The 17,985-nt window shown below is 31.9% G+C and overlaps 3 protein-coding genes and 1 long non-coding RNA gene across 9 annotated transcripts in view; 2 read left to right on the forward strand and 2 right to left on the reverse strand.

Annotated features, from left to right (window-relative positions):
• The window catches only part of Appl (amyloid-beta-like protein), a 54,577-nt gene extending 46,411 nt beyond the window's left edge, over positions 1 to 8,166 (forward strand). For 2 of the 3 annotated variants that reach the window (XM_029304038.2, XM_029304039.2), the window contains exons 10-15: positions 132 to 203; positions 284 to 474; positions 635 to 795; positions 865 to 1,091; positions 1,886 to 2,032; positions 2,244 to 8,166. In XM_029304038.2, the coding sequence (XP_029159871.2) occupies positions 132 to 203; positions 284 to 474; positions 635 to 795; positions 865 to 1,091; positions 1,886 to 2,032; positions 2,244 to 2,459 (1,014 nt within the window). In that variant the 3' untranslated portion in view covers positions 2,460 to 8,166. The remainder of the gene's footprint in view (positions 1 to 131; positions 204 to 283; positions 475 to 634; positions 796 to 864; positions 1,092 to 1,885; positions 2,033 to 2,243) is intronic. The other variant, XM_029304040.2, reaches the window with a different exon arrangement.
• A 1,052-nt stretch (positions 8,167 to 9,218) lies between these two features.
• On the forward strand, positions 9,219 to 13,847 carry Hsl (hormone-sensitive lipase). 4 transcript variants are annotated; one of them, XM_029304057.2, is made up of 11 exons: positions 9,219 to 9,712; positions 9,831 to 10,382; positions 10,462 to 10,663; positions 10,736 to 10,949; positions 11,072 to 11,250; positions 11,415 to 11,697; positions 11,795 to 12,014; positions 12,201 to 12,379; positions 12,512 to 12,852; positions 12,930 to 13,055; positions 13,139 to 13,847. In XM_029304057.2, the coding sequence occupies exons 2-11, from the start codon at positions 10,018 to 10,020 to the stop codon at positions 13,211 to 13,213; spliced, it is 2,184 nt and encodes a 727-aa protein (XP_029159890.2). In that variant the 5' UTR covers positions 9,219 to 9,712; positions 9,831 to 10,017; the 3' UTR covers positions 13,214 to 13,847. The 4 variants fall into 4 exon arrangements, with proteins under 4 accessions (XP_029159890.2, XP_029159891.2, XP_029159893.2 ...); XM_029304058.2 differs by having other exon boundaries at positions 9,219 to 9,611; XM_029304060.2 differs by having other exon boundaries at positions 9,219 to 9,486.
• Positions 12,119 to 13,696, reverse strand: LOC114931913 (uncharacterized). The gene is made up of 3 exons (XR_003819784.2): positions 12,779 to 13,696; positions 12,577 to 12,696; positions 12,119 to 12,403 (listed from the first exon to the last, which is right to left on the reverse strand). It is a non-coding gene; the product is annotated as an uncharacterized LOC114931913 (long non-coding RNA).
• A 691-nt stretch (positions 13,848 to 14,538) lies between the features above and the next one.
• san (Probable N-acetyltransferase san) lies at positions 14,539 to 16,132 on the reverse strand. Its single transcript, XM_029304126.2, has 4 exons — positions 15,894 to 16,132; positions 15,341 to 15,497; positions 14,877 to 15,043; positions 14,539 to 14,795 (listed from the first exon to the last, which is right to left on the reverse strand). Exons 1-4 carry the CDS (start codon positions 15,899 to 15,901, stop codon positions 14,624 to 14,626), a joined length of 504 nt encoding a protein of 167 aa, XP_029159959.1. The 5' UTR covers positions 15,902 to 16,132; the 3' UTR covers positions 14,539 to 14,623.
• Between the last annotated feature and the right edge of the window lie 1,853 nt (positions 16,133 to 17,985).

Consider the following 17,985-nt stretch of genomic DNA (forward strand, 5'->3'; position numbering starts at 1 on the left):
AAGAATATTTAATGAAAATAGATCATGTAAGAGTTATTAATCCTCAAAATTCTATCACAATTGTTATTCATTTCTTGAACAATGACATAGTTTATTAAATAAAAATTAAATTCTATAATGATTTTTTTTAGGAGGCTGTTAAGCAGAGAAATGAAGAAGCCATGTCATGTTATACGGCGGCACTTAATGAAACGCCGCCAAATGTAAGTTATTTCTACATACTTTTTTACGCAGAGAAATATTTTTTATCTATTTAATAATCGCTCTTCTTATGTCCTTATAGATGCATCGCATTCAAAAATGCCTGCAGAAGTTACTTAGAGCCCTTCATAAAGACAGGCACCATACGATCGCTCATTACAAGCATCTCCTCGACAGCAGTTTGGAACAGGCGCAACGAGAGAAACCGGCCACTTTGGAGCACCTGGCGGAAATCGATAGGATTACCAACCAGAGTCTCTTGATGTTGGAACGGTAATGCATATTTTATACTACAGTTTTTACCTCGAATACGTTAAATACGCGAATTACGCGATACGATTTGTGCGCGTAAGAAGCGAAAAGATCGCGACCGTAAAAAAAAAAAAAAAGAAAGAAAACGTTAGAGACTCATTTTTTCTTTTCTTATGTTCAGATATCCAGACCTAAGCGCGAAGATTGGCCGTCTCATGGACGATTACGTTTTGGCCCTCAGGAGTAAAGATGAAACTCCGGGATTGCTGCTGGCGATGACGCGGGAAGCGGAGGCAGCCATCCTAGACAAATACCAGGCTGATGTTGCCAGCAAACAGCAAGGTACGATAAATTCTCGAATTGTTGAATTTTGTACGAGCGTGTTTTACTTGACTTTATTAAATTTTACAGAGAAGGAACATCAGAAGCAGCTCGAGCGGGCGCGCAAAGAGCAACGTAAGGCTGAACGCGGTGAGCTGCGCACGGAGCAGGAACAACACGAGGAGAACGACTCGGCAATCGATACCAAGGACATTCCTCAGCAATCGGAGCAAACCGTCGCGGTCGCTGCCATGCATAACGAGGGAGTAGTCAGAGTAGCTCACAGCATGACTCACGATGTTTCTCATCCCGAGCCAGTAAGAGAATTTACTAGCAGCTATAAAGTCATAATTATCGTTGTTTAAAAATTCATTGTAGAGTATGCTCCCAAGAGAAACCTTAAAAACATGGTATTCTCAAGGAATTTTGTTTTACTTTGAAAAATCAGGGAATTCTTCTGGAATAGGATTCAGGGAATTTTAAAAAAATTGCTTTTTTGATCATTTTACTCTTATTTAGCATTTAAATATATGTTTAACATATTTTTGCAATATTTAAGTTTTTATTAAAATTTTATGTGATTTTGACATTGACGATCTATTTCAGTATCAAGATCTTATGTAAGTTTCATAGAACATTCTTCAATTTATTAATAGGTAACATTTAAATAAAAATTAGTATTCTTTATTTATTTAATAAAGATTTTATAATAAATTAGTTTATATATATATATATAAATTTTGTATTTTTGTATATATTTTAAGTGTTTAAATATAGTGATATATCGTATTTTATTATTCCAAATTAATTTTACAATTAATAAATCAATATTAAAATGCTAGAAAAATTCCTTTTTCCAATCGTATTAATAGAAAACATTAAAAAGCGTATAATAAAACAACTTTTAAAAAATTGCATCTACAAATTTTATTTTTGATCTGAAATTTTAAACGAAAATATCGAGAAGATTAGAAAGTTCTTAGGGAATTATTTTACATTTGAGTAGGCACCTTGTTATTGCTTATTATTTATCAATTAAAGTTAGAATTTTTTTTACAGAAAAAAAGATCTTTAACTTTCTTGTTATAATCAACTAATCCCATTTTCGCAGGGTTACTCTGTAAGACGAGAGGTGTATCACAGAGAAAGTCGATCCGTCTACTTCACACTTGCATTCGCTGGCATAGCACTTATGGCAGCTGCAGTTGTGGGTGTCGCAGTATTCAAGAGACGTAGTGCGAGAAGTCCTCACAGCCAAGTATGTTGTCGCAAAAGATAAATCTTTATATATCATTGCAGGAATTGTATGAATTATTCATCATTTCTTGCATACATATTTATATAATATACTTCTTTTATATTTGTTTAATTTTTTAATATATATGATTAAATGAGAACTATTATTATATCAATAATGATGTGAATTATGCGATAACGAGATGTGACAGTAATTTCCTGATTTTCCACAGGGTTTCATCGAGGTCGATCAAGCAGCCACGCCGGAGGAACGGCACGTCGCGAATATGCAGATCAACGGTTACGAGAATCCTACATACAAATACTTTCGAGGTGAAGGAATAATTTGGCCATCGCCTCGCGCAGTTTTCATTTCTGAAGCTGGTCGCAATCGCGTATTCGTTCTCGCGTATTTTCTTCAAGAATCTCATAGTATTTTGTTAGAATAAGATATATATAAATAATATGTATATCTCTAACCCCCGTTCCGCGAGATTCTTCCGAAGATTCGGAACATGTACATTTCCCGGAGAGATGCGCTAATTCAGAAAGCACGGTTTTTTTTTTCTTAATCGGCAGATTTCGCGCTTGCGACGAGAGACATCGCGATTTTCGCAAAGAATTGACAATATATGTGTAAAATAAAGTAAAGTTTGTAGCACAGCAGGGATACACGCTGGATGGGAACGAAACGGATTCTACGGGAGATAAATTTACGTAGAATTTACACACTTATATGTGCCATACGAACACGAGTGTTACACGCTATCTTCGGAAGTATCTCATGCACACATTGTTTTCACATTACGTTGTCATATAATATATATATAGTACATGTCGGTATAAAAATACAGGAAGGAGCGCGCGTGTTGTGTAAAAGTAGAAAACGCCGTTTTTAGACTTACCTTGATGTTCCTCCGCCTCTACACGTTGCGCATTTCGAATCGGAATCTCCACGGATCGACGTCGTTGATCGTCAACCGATCGATCTCTCGCTCCCTGGGGAGAGCGAATCTTCGAATGACGAATAGAACGGACGATGTAAACGTCGCTCCCTGCTGTATTTTTAGGTTCTGATATTTTCGGAGATAAACAATGGCAATAAAACCTAACGCAGCTTAAGCAGCACTACACGAAGAAAAAAAAAAGCGATAGCGTTTTGTAGTAGCTTGTCACTGGGAGCAGCATTTAGACGTAAAATATTCCGATTAATCGCGTAATCGTTAACGTTATGCTAAAGTAACCGAGCGCGAGGTACTCTTAAAATATCAGAACACACGCCCCATGTTATCGTTGCACGTCTTCTCACTCTTATACCTTCGTGACGCAGCTGTTTTATTCTCTCCGTCTCCGTTCGATTCCCACTGCCTCGGTTTCTCTCGGTGACCTTTTTCAGTACTTAACGTCTACTACTTAGATGATAAAGAAAAAAACCTTAAGACGTAAGGAAACTAAGAATCATTGACGTATATATCTCGGAAGTTAACGAGACGACGATGAGGAAGCGAGCACTCTATCATTCCACGCGAAAGCCCCATTGTTTTGTCGAGGTGCTGAGAACGCTAGCATGGAGAATGTTCGGCAGTTTCGTTCGAGCTGGCCGACGAGGAATTCGACGAGAGATCGTCGCGTCGGACAGATCACGCCGATGCTGCCGAACAAGAGGAACAGTTCAACCGGAGATCATTTTCGAGTGGCATTAGTACCTCCGACTGTGTTAGGTCGAAAAAAAAGAAGAAGAAGAAGAGTGGCTGTTGGGGTGAGGGTTTCTCTTTTGTTTCCGCGTTTTGCGTTCTCGGGAAAAAAAGGATCGTTCATACAATAACTATCTTAGGATATATTACTAATTATATACGACGACGACGAGGATGATGATATAATATATATTACACGTTTAATGCTTATATATTTGTATATGGTCAAACGAAAAAAAAAAATAATATGTAGTAGCCCGCACTTTAGCGCCAGGGTCGCGTGGGGAAAAGATCCCAGGTAGAATGACATCATTATACGTCAAAATGACGTCGTTTTGACATTTAATGACGTCAGTTTGCTACTTGGAAAAGCACACACGGTTCTTCTTGACTTTTTTTTTTAATTCAAAAATCACGTCGCGCGCTTTCGTCGAACTTACTTCGTAAAAAAAAAAAGACTTGCGATACGATACGGTGCTTTCAACGCCGGCGCATGCATATACGCGCTGCCACAATCTACATAGCCATTAACCGTCCATTAGTGGTTGTGGTAAATGTGGTAATATTTATAACCACACACACCACACACAGAGAAGTCTTAAAGACATCTAAAAAACACGACGTCTTTACGACGTCTACGAGAGAGATTAAGATATCTCTACGTCGTCTATGAAAGATTGCGATGTATTTTTAAACGTCTAAGAGATTAGAACGTTTCTTTTTTTCCTTTTTTTTTAGTCGTCTTTACGACGTCTATCCTATGGCGGAGGCACGATAAAGAGCGTAAGCATCGTTATCGCGTTGATGTACCGTCGCATGTATTGCTTTAACGTATACAGGATCTCATAAGAAATTGTTGAACCAATCAGCTGTCATTTTTTAATGCATGCAGTTTCTGCACTTATTGAGAAAACAAAAGTTGCGTTAAAAAGAGGAAAGTCTGCAGTTTTTAATAGATATAAATAAAATGTTTGTATATCAGTTTATTTTATTGAAAAAAAGTAATTAAAAAATGACAGCTGATTAGCTTCAGCAATTTCCTATGGGACACTCTGTATCTCGATATATCCAATATATATAATAATATATACATGCTGGAAAAAGGGACGGATTCAGCTCGGCGGCGCGCGATTGGTTGAATCATTTTTATCATGGTGAATACCAATTAAAAATCGCGTTCTACATACTCTGTACTCTTATGTGAATAAGAACCCCGCACGAAATGTCCACACGCATAATTATATACATACATTCCTGGACTGATTCTTCCAACTTTTTGATAAGTTCTATTCGCCAGGTATGGCATATTTTCGTCTCTTTTCAGATAAGTTCTAAAAGAAGAGACGAAGATATGCTATCTGTCGGGTGAAACTTATCAAAAAGTTGGAACAACCGGCCCAAAGTGCTGCAAAGTGGTCCTCATCCCCTCCAATTGCGCTCTTACACTTTGCTACAACTATGTCGCGCGCGATAATCGTCCGCACAAATCGGAGGGCGATTAAAAAAAAGCAGAAGAAAAAGATATCCTTTAGATATTTATATTCCTAAGCGCACTTGTGAAGCAGCTGCCTTTCTCCTATCTATCTTAAAACGCGAATCACGTGCACACACAGCGATCGTTTGTCTCTTCACGCAACTCCGGTGGAAAAGAGTGTGTATAATCGAACAAGATGCTAGACACAAACACACACATAAACAACACACATCGCTGAATGTTAAAAATATTATTTTAGATATATGATAAGATACGATAGCAATTATACCAGTGAATGTACTATGAACTATATGAATAACAACAGATAGCATCAATGCGTTAATAATAATAATAATGATATAAAATATCGATTATATATGTATATGTGTGTGTGTGTGTGTGTGTGTGCGTGTGTGTGTGTGTGTGTGCGCGACGTATGAATAATATATATATATATATATATAGATGTATATATATATATATATACAAATATATATATATGAAAATATACACATGCATATACATGTATACATATTAAATTAAACATTATGTACCTATAGCGTATATAGTCGTTAAACAACACATTGATAACATCGCATATAAAAGAACCTGACCTCGATACGGATTCACAGATGCTGAAGACCTTCCTTGAAAAAAAAAAAAAAAAAAAACGATTGTACTTATTATTTTTCTAAGGATCTCACACAGTCTAGAGCCTCTCTGCTCTCGTACAGAAAGATAGTTTGCGATTGGCCGGTATCCGGACTGATTTGATCGCGTATACATATATATCGTAAAATTAACGCGATTGAGCAAGCAAAGCAAGATTCGGTACATTGTATCTCGCGTATATATTATAGTATGTAAATTTGGAGACTCGCCGATCCGGAGGATATATTTCGTAGGCAACAACGGTCCAATGTTTCTCCCCGATAACTTTCGTAGAAGATGTCGGGGTGGTATCAGTATTAGTCAGTTAATAGTCGGAGCATATCATGTTTCGGTGATTCGGTTGTGGCGGGAAAGGAAAGGAAAGAAAAGGAAAATGAAAGATGTGAAGGAAAAAATGTGCGCTTCAAGATACTGTGAATTTGCATCGGGCCACCTCCGTATATATAAGTTTAAGAATTGATTTTTGTAAAGAGGTAACAAGTATATATATATATATATATATATATATATATATATATGTATATGTATATATATATATATGTATACATTATATATATATATATATATATATATATATATATATATATATATATTATATCGAGATAACTGAACTTAGCTTAAAAGCCATGTGAGATGTGAGGAAAAGGAGAAAAAAAATAATATACGTCCTTCAAGCCGCAGTCCAGAGATTAGCAAGTCCAGAGAACGGAGAAAGAGTTATAATAATGAGATTATAAAACACAGTAGATTTTATTTTTACAGTTTTTTCCGGTGTCTCCCTGCCGTGTCATTATTATTCTATCGTGATTTGACAATTATTGAGCAGCGCGAATTACGTATCCACACCGAGCTGCCGAGAGAATAAACTTTTCCATTGATTTTTGCACGATAATGATTATTTATTCGGAAACTTTGGATTCTGCTTCCGCGCGTTGCGAGATAATTTAATTCGCGAAATAAAAATTGTCTGTTTATTTTTTATCGTGACATGTTCGAGTATCGTCACGTTATATAAAAGTATATAAAAAGCTTAATATAATAACAACGCGTCGTATTATTTACATATAAATATATAATGCAGAAAATCTATAAATCCCAATTGTTCTTCAAATACGTTTCTTTCATAGTGATGAATGAAAATTCAAATTCTGAAGAATATATTACTATTTACTACGCACGCGAAAGATTTTGCTTTCCTCTTCTGTGAACAATGGCAATCCTCATAGCGGAAACGATGCAAATACTTCATTAATTGTGGCAATTATAAAGTGAGCGACTGTCGCTATAAACAGAGATAGAAAGATATTTGCGTCGTATATTGTTGGAATTTTAATCGCATAATTACATCGAGAACTTCGCGCACAAAGAACACTATACATTTCTTTTAAATACATGGAATATAATTAACACACACACACACACACACACATATATATATATATATATACATATACTTTATATATAGGGATTAAAGGGCTCAAGAAAATGTGAGACGATTTCGTGAGAAATCTTATTTCAGAGAATTTTTCTCTTCATATGCTTATTGTGTGTCTTACAAATTCCGTATTTTTTTTGCACTGAAGCTTTCAATTCTTTTTTTATATATTACTAATAATTGCGATTGAAAGAAAATGCCGTGATTCGCCGTTGTTCACGAAAAAAAAAATACAAGAGCCAGTGTCGAAAGACTAAAAAAGAAACAAATTCTCCTCGTCCCTCTTTCTCCTTCGCAGGTGTTTCTCCTCGCCGCTCACAAGTTTTAACGCATTATTACATCCCATTGAAAAGAACGTATTGTGTTTGTGGATAAATGTAATTTTACTTATCAATAAATAAATTATAAAGAATCCCGACCGCGCGCTTTTCCTTCATTTTCAATTGTCTCGTTGCAATTTTGCGTATTTTTTAGATCGAAACGAAGAATTATAATTTAATATTATAAAATAGTATGTATTGTCAACAATTATCTTCAAAAATTTATTGATTAAATATTTGCATTTATCTTCCACATGATATTGCAATATTAAAGTACAGAGTGTAATATTAATATTTATATCATTATAGTAACTGTGCGATTAATCTTAATTAGAGCTATTTACAATTTTTTAATATGCAATTATTTATATACCTGATCGCGATGCTCGTAAGCGATTGACAGATCACACGTGGAGTGCATCTGTCAATATGAGATAAGAGTCCTTTACTATATGCGCGCATAAATGATCTAATTAAAAATCGAAACATAGTATATATCGTCTTCGTTATCGTCCAATTAAAATCGATGCACATCAGGAATGCATCTGCAGTATCAAGACAGTAATGAATGAACTTTATCCCATACATGCATGCATGCGGTAGAACTACATCTTATCGTAAATGATGAATATATTATATATACATTCATAAATGGTGAATATATATACATAATATCGCTTTATTATTATCTGTTTTGCTTGATTCAAAAGGCAACGTATTTTTTATCAATTTAAATTGCCACTGTCATATATCATTAATTATATATATATATATATTTTTTTTTTAACAAAAACATTTTTAAATTTGAGAGTCATGATATTTTGCTGCGTTATACAAATATCTAATACAAAAAAGAAATCTCGCAACAAAATCATCAGCGATCATCGCATCATCCTTATTAACGCGATGTCGTTTAACAGCAAGACACTCATCGATTGACGTATCGTTGCTTCTTTGTGTGGATTTTTCCTTAATCTGGATAATAATTTTGAGGTGAGTTTTTCTCTCGACGATCTATCATATGGCCTAATTTTCTCGCTTTATTTATATATAAATTTTTTTATTTGTGCCATAAGATATATAAATTGAGAGAAATGCAGCACGTATAGAAATTTCTCCCAATTTATGTCTTACTTGAATGAGATTTTAATTTAATAATATGCATAAAAAGAGAACAGCTTACTTAATTAAGGATTGTGTGAAAATAAAAAAATTGCTATATAAATAAATTTGTCATAAATTCGCATTAATAAAAAACTAATTTCAAATTTATCACAAAATCTTTTTACAGATATTCTGTACGCTTAATCAACATATATGCTTTAAAATTTATATTATATAAAATTATTTTAATTTTCGTTATACTAATTTAATCATTTTTATTCATTAAATTTTACATTATTATGCAATGATGAAATCATATCGATAAAAATAAAAGTTTCGATGTTTTATTTATACATACGTATATCATATATTCTTAATATCGTGTAAAAATATTTAATTATATTTAATTATATATTTAATTATATATATCTCTATAATTGATCATTAATTATATATATAATATTATTATCAAAATAAAATCTAATATTAATAGTTCTCTCTTTTATGTATATAAGAATGAAGCAAAGAATAAAAGCATGCAAATATATTTGCATGAATCACGTCTTTATATTCACATCGATATCTTTATCGAGCTTCTCAATAAAGAATTCTATTACTCATTCGATTTTATCAAAACTTTTTGACGTAAGAGAGAAATAGAGAGAAAGAGATGGGCAAACAACACTACTGTTCTCGAAATCTGGAGCGCGCTCTCATTTCGCATCGCGAAGCGAAGCGCGACTGACAGGAGACCGCTCGTGAAGTGTCAAATGTCAAGTAAAGCTTCTTTTCAAAAAACCGAATAAGACTAACTACGGATAATCGTGCAATTAATTAACGACGTGCTGTCGTTCTTCTTAAATTTATAATTCCCGAATTTATTCTGCAAATCGGAAAGTGCAGTATGTGATATACATACATATATATATATATGTATACATTGCATCTCCGCCTCAGATTAACCTGATCCTAGCCGAAATTATACGTTCTAAACTGTCATTATGTACATGTCATTCTGATATAATTCCATATTTGATATATATATATATATATATATATATATATATATATATATATATACATCAAATATATATGGATTTCGGTCTCTGTTTGTGACGCAGCATGTTTGAGAGTTCAAGCCGTCATTTGACAGATGATCAGTATTAGCTGTCAAAGATGCACACGAGTGGTACAATTGTTTATTCCGTCTGTTGAATTATATTTTGGAGTCAATTAATCGCAGAGAGGGAGAGAGATAGAAGGAGTAGTTCATTTGTCAAATATAAGGCTTCGCCAAGGATCGCTCAGATGTCAACGTCCAACGATGACTTTGACAGACCGTTCGAGGAACTCGAGGAACCCCTGCAATGGAGCGCTCTGCGAAACTTGTGCCACGCCAGTGTCGAGTATTTCACGTCCCATCAGAACGAGAATGGTGTCAGGATCAAGGCCGCGTCCCTGGTGATCCTGGAGCAGCTGGACGAGCTGCAGCCGCTGTACAACGAGATAGCAATGTTCGCGGCGCACTTTGACTTCGACGAGGAGACACCGGGGAACGGATACAGGAGCTTCCTCTCGATGGTCGACAAATGTATTCTGCATACCGAGCAGATCTGCCAACAGATGTACCATCAAAAGGACTCCATGTTCTCCCGAAAAAGCCATCACATGAAGTAATTAATTGTATACCGTACACATTTAATGTATTTAATATATAAATGATGTTCTAAATTATGTACGTTTAATTCCCAGGGAAATAGAGGCATGCTCCCAGTTGATGGTATCCTTGAAGACATTCTTGCAGTATTTGAAAGTATTGTACACATGGAGTACGGAAGTGATGAGCGATGGAAAACTGTCACTATTCATAATGGACCATAGCGCTCAAGAGTTTATTCATTGGACAGAGAATATTAATCAATACTGTTTCTATGGTAGATGCATAGGATTTCAGGTATTTGTGAATAATATTTTGTGAATAATGCTATAATATATCAAGTTTATCTAAGGTATTATTGTTTTTCAGTTTTGTAATAGTTTAAAAAAGGTATTAAAAACAATAGCATTTGCCATGGTATCTTATAGTGAGATGTATTATAATAATGATACAGTATTAGGACGATGTGCTAATTCCGTCAAGTATTTTTTGAACCCTGAGGCAAGAGCACGTCGTATTGTTAACATATCTCAATATGCTGATATTTCTTTTGCTCAAGCATTTTGGTTCCTGAATGAACTTGGTAAGAAATTAAGAAAATTATATCAATTATTATTAGATTTATATCTGTTTACAACACTGTTTAGATACTCAAACTACTCTTTTAATTGCATTTAAATAATGAAATTATTTATTTGTATTCAGAAATATTGTCCATAGTAACTCCCTCATTAGCTATCAATCAATTAATATCTATTCCACCCGAGGAATTAATCCTGCCTACTCTTGATGGTGGAACTGTTTCAATTCCGATACCAAATAGTCATATAGGAAAGAAACCGATTCACGTTAGATTACTGAGTTCCAAACGACGTCTAGGAATGGTAAGTAAAATATTAATTTCATTATATATACAAGCAATTAGATGCAAATATATATTATATTTAATTAATTATAATTTTAGTTGAAGATGTAAAATATATAATAGAATAGATTTAAAATTATTTAACCAGAGTGACTAATAATATTTTTTTAAATGACATTCTAGGTCGGATCTGGAGGTGTAGGAGGAGAATTACATGGTCTATGCAACGAATTGATTATTCATACTCATGGTGGCGGATTCGTAGCACAGACGTCGCGATCGCACGAAATGTATCTGCATAATTGGGCTATGACTTTAGGCGTACCTATCTTAAGCATAGATTACAGTTTAGCTCCGGAAGCTCCCTATCCACGCGCGCTCGAGGAAGTGCTGTACGCTTACGCATGGGCGCTAAAGCATGCGAGTACATTACTGGGAAGTACAGCGGAGAAGGTGATATTTGTCGGTAAGGTAAAAGTAAATCTGTCTTCGATATGCCTATAATTAATAGCTGGTTTGATTATGCAATATGGTAAAAAATTGGAAAATCAATATTTTGACAGGTGACTCAGCTGGAGGTAACTTAAACTTGGGAGCCACCTTGAAATGCCTGCAGTTAAATATAAGAAGACCAGATGGTATTTTTATGACTTACGCACCAATATTAATTGATTTCGTTCCGTCACCGTCTCGCATGCTCTGTCTTACAGATTCATTGTTACCATATGGATTTATGGTACGATGCTTGAAAGCTTACGTAGGATTTGACAAGAAACTTACAAAGTAAGATTTTAATTAAAATTATTATACCTTTTTTTTGATCAATGTACATTTTTATATGATAAAAGTTATGTCCTATAAAAGTTTAGAAAGAAATATCAAACGTGTACATTGTCATGTACATATTTTATTGTAGATGCGATGATTATACAATGCAATGCAAATACAAATACAATTTATCCCCCACAGAGAAAGCGAGAATGAAGAATGCACCAAATCAGACACAGAATCTTTTGCCGAAGTGAGCGAAAGTGACCTTATAGCATTAGCCCTGAGTCCAAATGGAGACGACGCGAATGGCGCGCATAAATTAGTATCTCTACCGTCCGATTCAACGTTAAATTCTGTCAGCTTAACCGAAGTTGATGGTATATACAATTCAGCTAACGACCCTAGAATATATATTTGTATTAGATCTTATTAAAAATATATATATGTATATATATATATATATATTTACTTCTCTTTCGAGCATGCATTTTAAAGGGATCTTTTTCTAGGTATTGAAGGTCCAAAAGCACAGGTGGGATCTCGAGAATATATCAGAAGATTTTTAAATATGTACCGAAATTCCGGCACCGCTTCAATGTCGTCGCCTGCAGAAAATGGAAATGTCAGCAGAGATGATAATGTTTCGGGACAGAGCGAAAAATCGTCATGGTCTTTCTCTCTGTTCGGATGGCCCCTTGGAAGAAATAACAAGGATATCAGACAACTTGATATGAAGAATGCTAAACCTTTTTGGGAAGAATTTATATTTACAGTACCGAGGGACATGTATATGAGTCCTTATTTCGCGTCAGACGATATGTTAGCCCACATACCACCTATGAAGATACTGGTACGTGTTTTAACTTTTGTTACTACGATTAAGATTGAATATTTTGGAACATATAATACACAGCAGTTTGTTTTTAGACGGTAGAGTTTGATCCTTGTCTCGATGACTGCGTCATGTTTGCGAGAAAGCTTCGCTCGCTTGGCAATAATGTTACGCTGGATATATTACCAGATCTGCCACACGGATTTTTCAATTTCCTACATGTAAACATTTTTTTCTTGTTTATACAAATGAATTTAATTACGATGTATCGCCATACGATTATCATTCATTTTGACGTTTGTAGGTTTCAAAAGAAGCAATGGAGGGTGTAGAATTTTCTGTCAGAAGAATAAAAGAGTTACTGGAATTACAATCATAATATGAAAATTGTCACAGTTAAGATATATATGTTGATCTAGAGTAAATGGAAAACGTACTTCAATATCACAGCAACTTGTATTTATACAACAAATGTAATTGTGTCTAGATGCAATCAAATGTCCATAATATCATTTTCAACGGCTATATCTATAATATATATTCAAATATTGGATAATGCTTTGCACTAGCAATTTTCTATATGTATTAGCTTTAATTATTATTATTATTATATATTATTATATGTTGTCACATTGTGAAAAAAGCAGCATTATTTAAAACTTAGAATATGTATATAATGTATTGCATCTAATATTTGATTAGATCTTAAAGAAGACAACAGAAAACGTCCTACATATATAAAAAGACAGTTTTACAGATATTTAATACATATACATTTTAATTTTTTATATATAAAACTGTATAGTTTTAAGTACATTTTTATGAAATTTGTTATATTATAATACAAGTTACACACATAGTAACATAATCTACATATGTTACATTAAATTGTAAATTGTGTAAAATTTTCTTTGTTTTTACATGTGCATTCTAATACTCATTTTACATGATAACATTCTGTAAATTCTTAAAATTGTATATTCTGTAAATTAAATGTAAGACGCAATATTTATTTTTTTGTGTACATATATTTTAAATTTATTATATATTTTAAATTTATTATATATATTTTAAATATATATTATTATTTTAATGCCATAATTTTCTAAGAAAAAAAATAATTTAAAAAAATATGTACAAATTTTTCAATATATTTGAATAGAAAGGGATTGTTGGACAATAAAGATATATATAGAAAGTGCAATTTGTGTGAATTTTTTTAGATTATAGACTTTCTCCTAATACAAGAAGAAAAAAATAATAAAATTGAAGTTTTTAATTGTCATAAAATGCTTGTTTGAAAATCTAATTTGTGCCACTTCTTATCAAAGTGTTTTTCAGATACTTAATGATTTTAAATTCTCGAAATCATAATTAAAAGTATAGAAATATACTTGGATTTATAATTTAAAATTTCAGTCAGTGTCACTATCTAATTATACTCTCTCTTGCAAATTTTTCAATTTATTGTATATCAAGAAAATATATTCAGATAAAAAAAAGTATTAATTAAAATTACATAAATAATAAATTTTCCAAAATTCTCGAAATTCATACGATTAAACTGTAAAAAATTAGCTTTATGATGCATCAATATTTAGATTTAGGTATATTAAACTTGTGGAGTACTTTTGTGTTATAGACTTTAATAATTGAATATGTAAGTATAAACAAAGGAAATTACTTCAATTCATAATACAGATATAATATAAAATGACTTTATTGATAGAACATGGAAACGTATGTTAAATTTTAAATTATAAGATAAATTAATGAAAGATGCTACTTATTAGTTGACAGTTTGATGATTCGTTTGATTAGCTCGAGGACGCAATGTCTTTTGCAACACGTGTGCGTCTGCTGGTTCTATTCTCTTGTAATAATGTTCTTTAGTTTCGACAATCTCGAATCCAAATTTTTTATAAAAGTCAATCGCGCCTTCATTGCTTATCTGAACATGTCTGCGAATATTATGAGTAATATAAGAATATATGTTTTTTTAATTGTACATTAGAAATAAAACAATTGAAAATTATACTCACAGGAAGATAGAATCAAAATTGCCATCCTTATTAACATAATTTAAAACGTGTTGGACCATAACAGTACCAATTCCTAATCTTCTGTAAGGGTAGAGACAACCCAATGTCATTATATATAAACGCCTAGAATTTTCTGAAGTATCTACACGGCAGCAAACTGCTCCAACCTGAAAATCAGAATAAAACAATATGAAATCAATATGAAACAAACTCATATTTTGTTTAAATCAAAGTTTGACATTAGATCATTTGAGATTCTCTCAAACTTTTTATTGCAAAGAAAGGCAATTTCTTTTTATATTAAGACATATTTTAAGGAATCCGTCAATATGATAAGAGAATACTTTTATCTGATTTTAGTCACATAAATTTTTATTAAATCATATAAATATCGAGATAAATATCATGTTATTCACACAGATCATAATATCTATGAAGTATAATTTGAAAAAATTGCTAAATACCACTATGTCATTGTAATATGCTAGTTTGGCAAGTTCTCCCGCTTCCAATACATCCTTATAAAACTTTTCGTTATATGAGACCGGGAACACGACTTGATTGAGCAATTTCAGCTGCTTTATGTTGTGCGGAGTCACATCGCCTAATTCTATTTTCGACCTGTAATATTAATTAATTACTCGAATGAGAGATCAAATATATATTATATTAATTATATTTTATTATATTATTTTGTATTATATTATATATTATATATTACATTATTATATTATTTTATATTATATATTTTATATATATATATATATACATATATTATATATATTATATATTATATTATTATTATTATAAGGGGAATATATATATATGTATATATATATTAAGCTCGAACAATTATTATGAAAAAAATTGTCGCGGTTGCAAATGTTTATTTATAACGAATGTATTCTCGTCCAGAAACGACAAACGTTAAAAAAATTAATGATTACGTATACACGTGTATATAAAAAAATCTGCGTAATCGGACATAACCTTCGACAGTTTGTGCCTCGATCTTACCTGGTCATTTTATCGGATGCCGGGTGAAATTCCACGATCTTGGCACAAGTCAATTAATAATGCCTCTTTATATTTTTATTTTTCTTCTTTTGGCAGAGAAAAATAAGAAAAATCCACCGATATACGTCAATAATTTGCACCCACGACGTTTCCTCGCGAAATTCCGACGAACGAAAACATAACGAGATACACATGTGAATGGATCTTCACTGAATACGCGCTCAAATAAATGACGACGAGAATAACAAACGATTCTATGTTCAAACGAGCGTTTTAAAATTAAATAAATTCAATAAATACATAAATATAATATTTTCTTTTATTTACACCGATATTTTAATATACAAAATAATTTAACAATAATTATATATATATATATATATATATATATATATATATATATATATATAATATTATGTAAAATGTAAAATTTATTGATAAATATAAATATTGATATCCATTTTTTATTTAAGATTGTCAATTTTTCATTTAAAAGTATTATTTCACCAGTAAAAATTATTTAGCATATTATTTAAAAAATAGGTTACATTTTTCATATGAAGCTTTTAATACTCGAAAAATCAATCTAATTATAATTTTTTTATTATTTTTTTTTTTATAATATCAATTTTTTTATTTACGCCGATATTTGAATATACAAATAAATAATTTAACAATAATTTATATATATATATACATATATATATAATTATATAAAAATGTAAAATTTATTGATAAATATAAATATTGCGATGCCATTTTTAATTAAGATTGCAAATTTTTCATTTAAAAGTATTATTTTACCTGTAGAAATTATTTAACATTATTTAAAAAATAGGTTACATTTCTCACATGGATCTTTTAATACTCGAAAAATCAATCTAAGTTAACAGGAGAATATATTTTGCGAAGAGGTAGTAGGTGGTAGCGCAGCAAAATATGTCTTTCGTGTCCGAAAAATCATTTTGAGTTAATAGGATAATATATTGTGCAAAGAGGTCGCTATTAGGAAAATATATATACGAAGAGATTTCTATTAGGAGAATATCTTTGCAAAGAGGTCGCTAAAAGAATCGCATCGATAAGTCGGTCAATTATCAACGATGATAATTTACCGACGGTCTCCCGTCGGTATTTACCGACGTTACCTCTTTGCAAATATATTCTCCTGTTAACTCAAGACGATTTTTCAGACTATTTATCGTCTCATTGCCGCTACTACCTCTTTGCGAAATATATTCTCCTGTTAACTCAAATGATTTTTCGGACATAAAAGACATATTTTGCTGCGCTACCACCTACTACCTCTTCGCAAAATATATTCTCCTGTTAACTCAAGACATCATATGAATCTTTTAATGCTCGAAAAATAAATCTAAGTTAACAGGAGAATATATTTTGCGAAGAGGTAGTGGCGGCAATGCGACGATAAATAGTCTGAAAAATCGTCTTGAGTTAACAGGAGAATATATTTGCAAAGAGGTAACGTCGGTAAATACCGACGGGAGACCGTCGGTAAATTATCATTGTTGATAATTTACCGACTTATTGATGCGATTCTTTTAGCGACCTCTTTGCAAAGATATTCTCCTAATAGAAACCTCTTCGTATATATATATTCCTAATAGCGACCTCTTTGCACAATATATTATCCTGTTAACTCAAAATGATTTTTCGGACATGAAAGGCATATTTTGCTGCGCTACCACCTACTACCTCTTCGCAAAATATATTCTCCTGTTAACTTAGATTGATTTTTCGAGTATTAAAAGATCCATGTGAGAAATGTAACCTATTTTTTAAATAATGTTAAATAATTTGTACAGGTGAAATAATACTTTTAAATAAAAAATTTGCAATTTTAATTAAAAATGGCATCGCAATATTTATATTTATCAATAAATTTTACATTTTTATATAATTATATATATATATATATATATATAAGTTATTGTTAAATTATTTATTTGTATATTCAAATATCGGCGTAAATAAAAAAATTAATATTATAAAAAAAAATAATAAAAAAATTATAATTAGATTGATTTTTCGAGTATTAAAAGCTTCATATGAAAAATGTAACCTATTTTTT

Source organism: Nylanderia fulva, unplaced genomic scaffold (assembly GCF_048542155.1).
Source record: "Nylanderia fulva isolate GAGA-0341 unplaced genomic scaffold, ASM4854215v1 Scaffold10, whole genome shotgun sequence".
Lineage (NCBI taxonomy): Eukaryota > Metazoa > Arthropoda > Insecta > Hymenoptera > Formicidae > Nylanderia > Nylanderia fulva.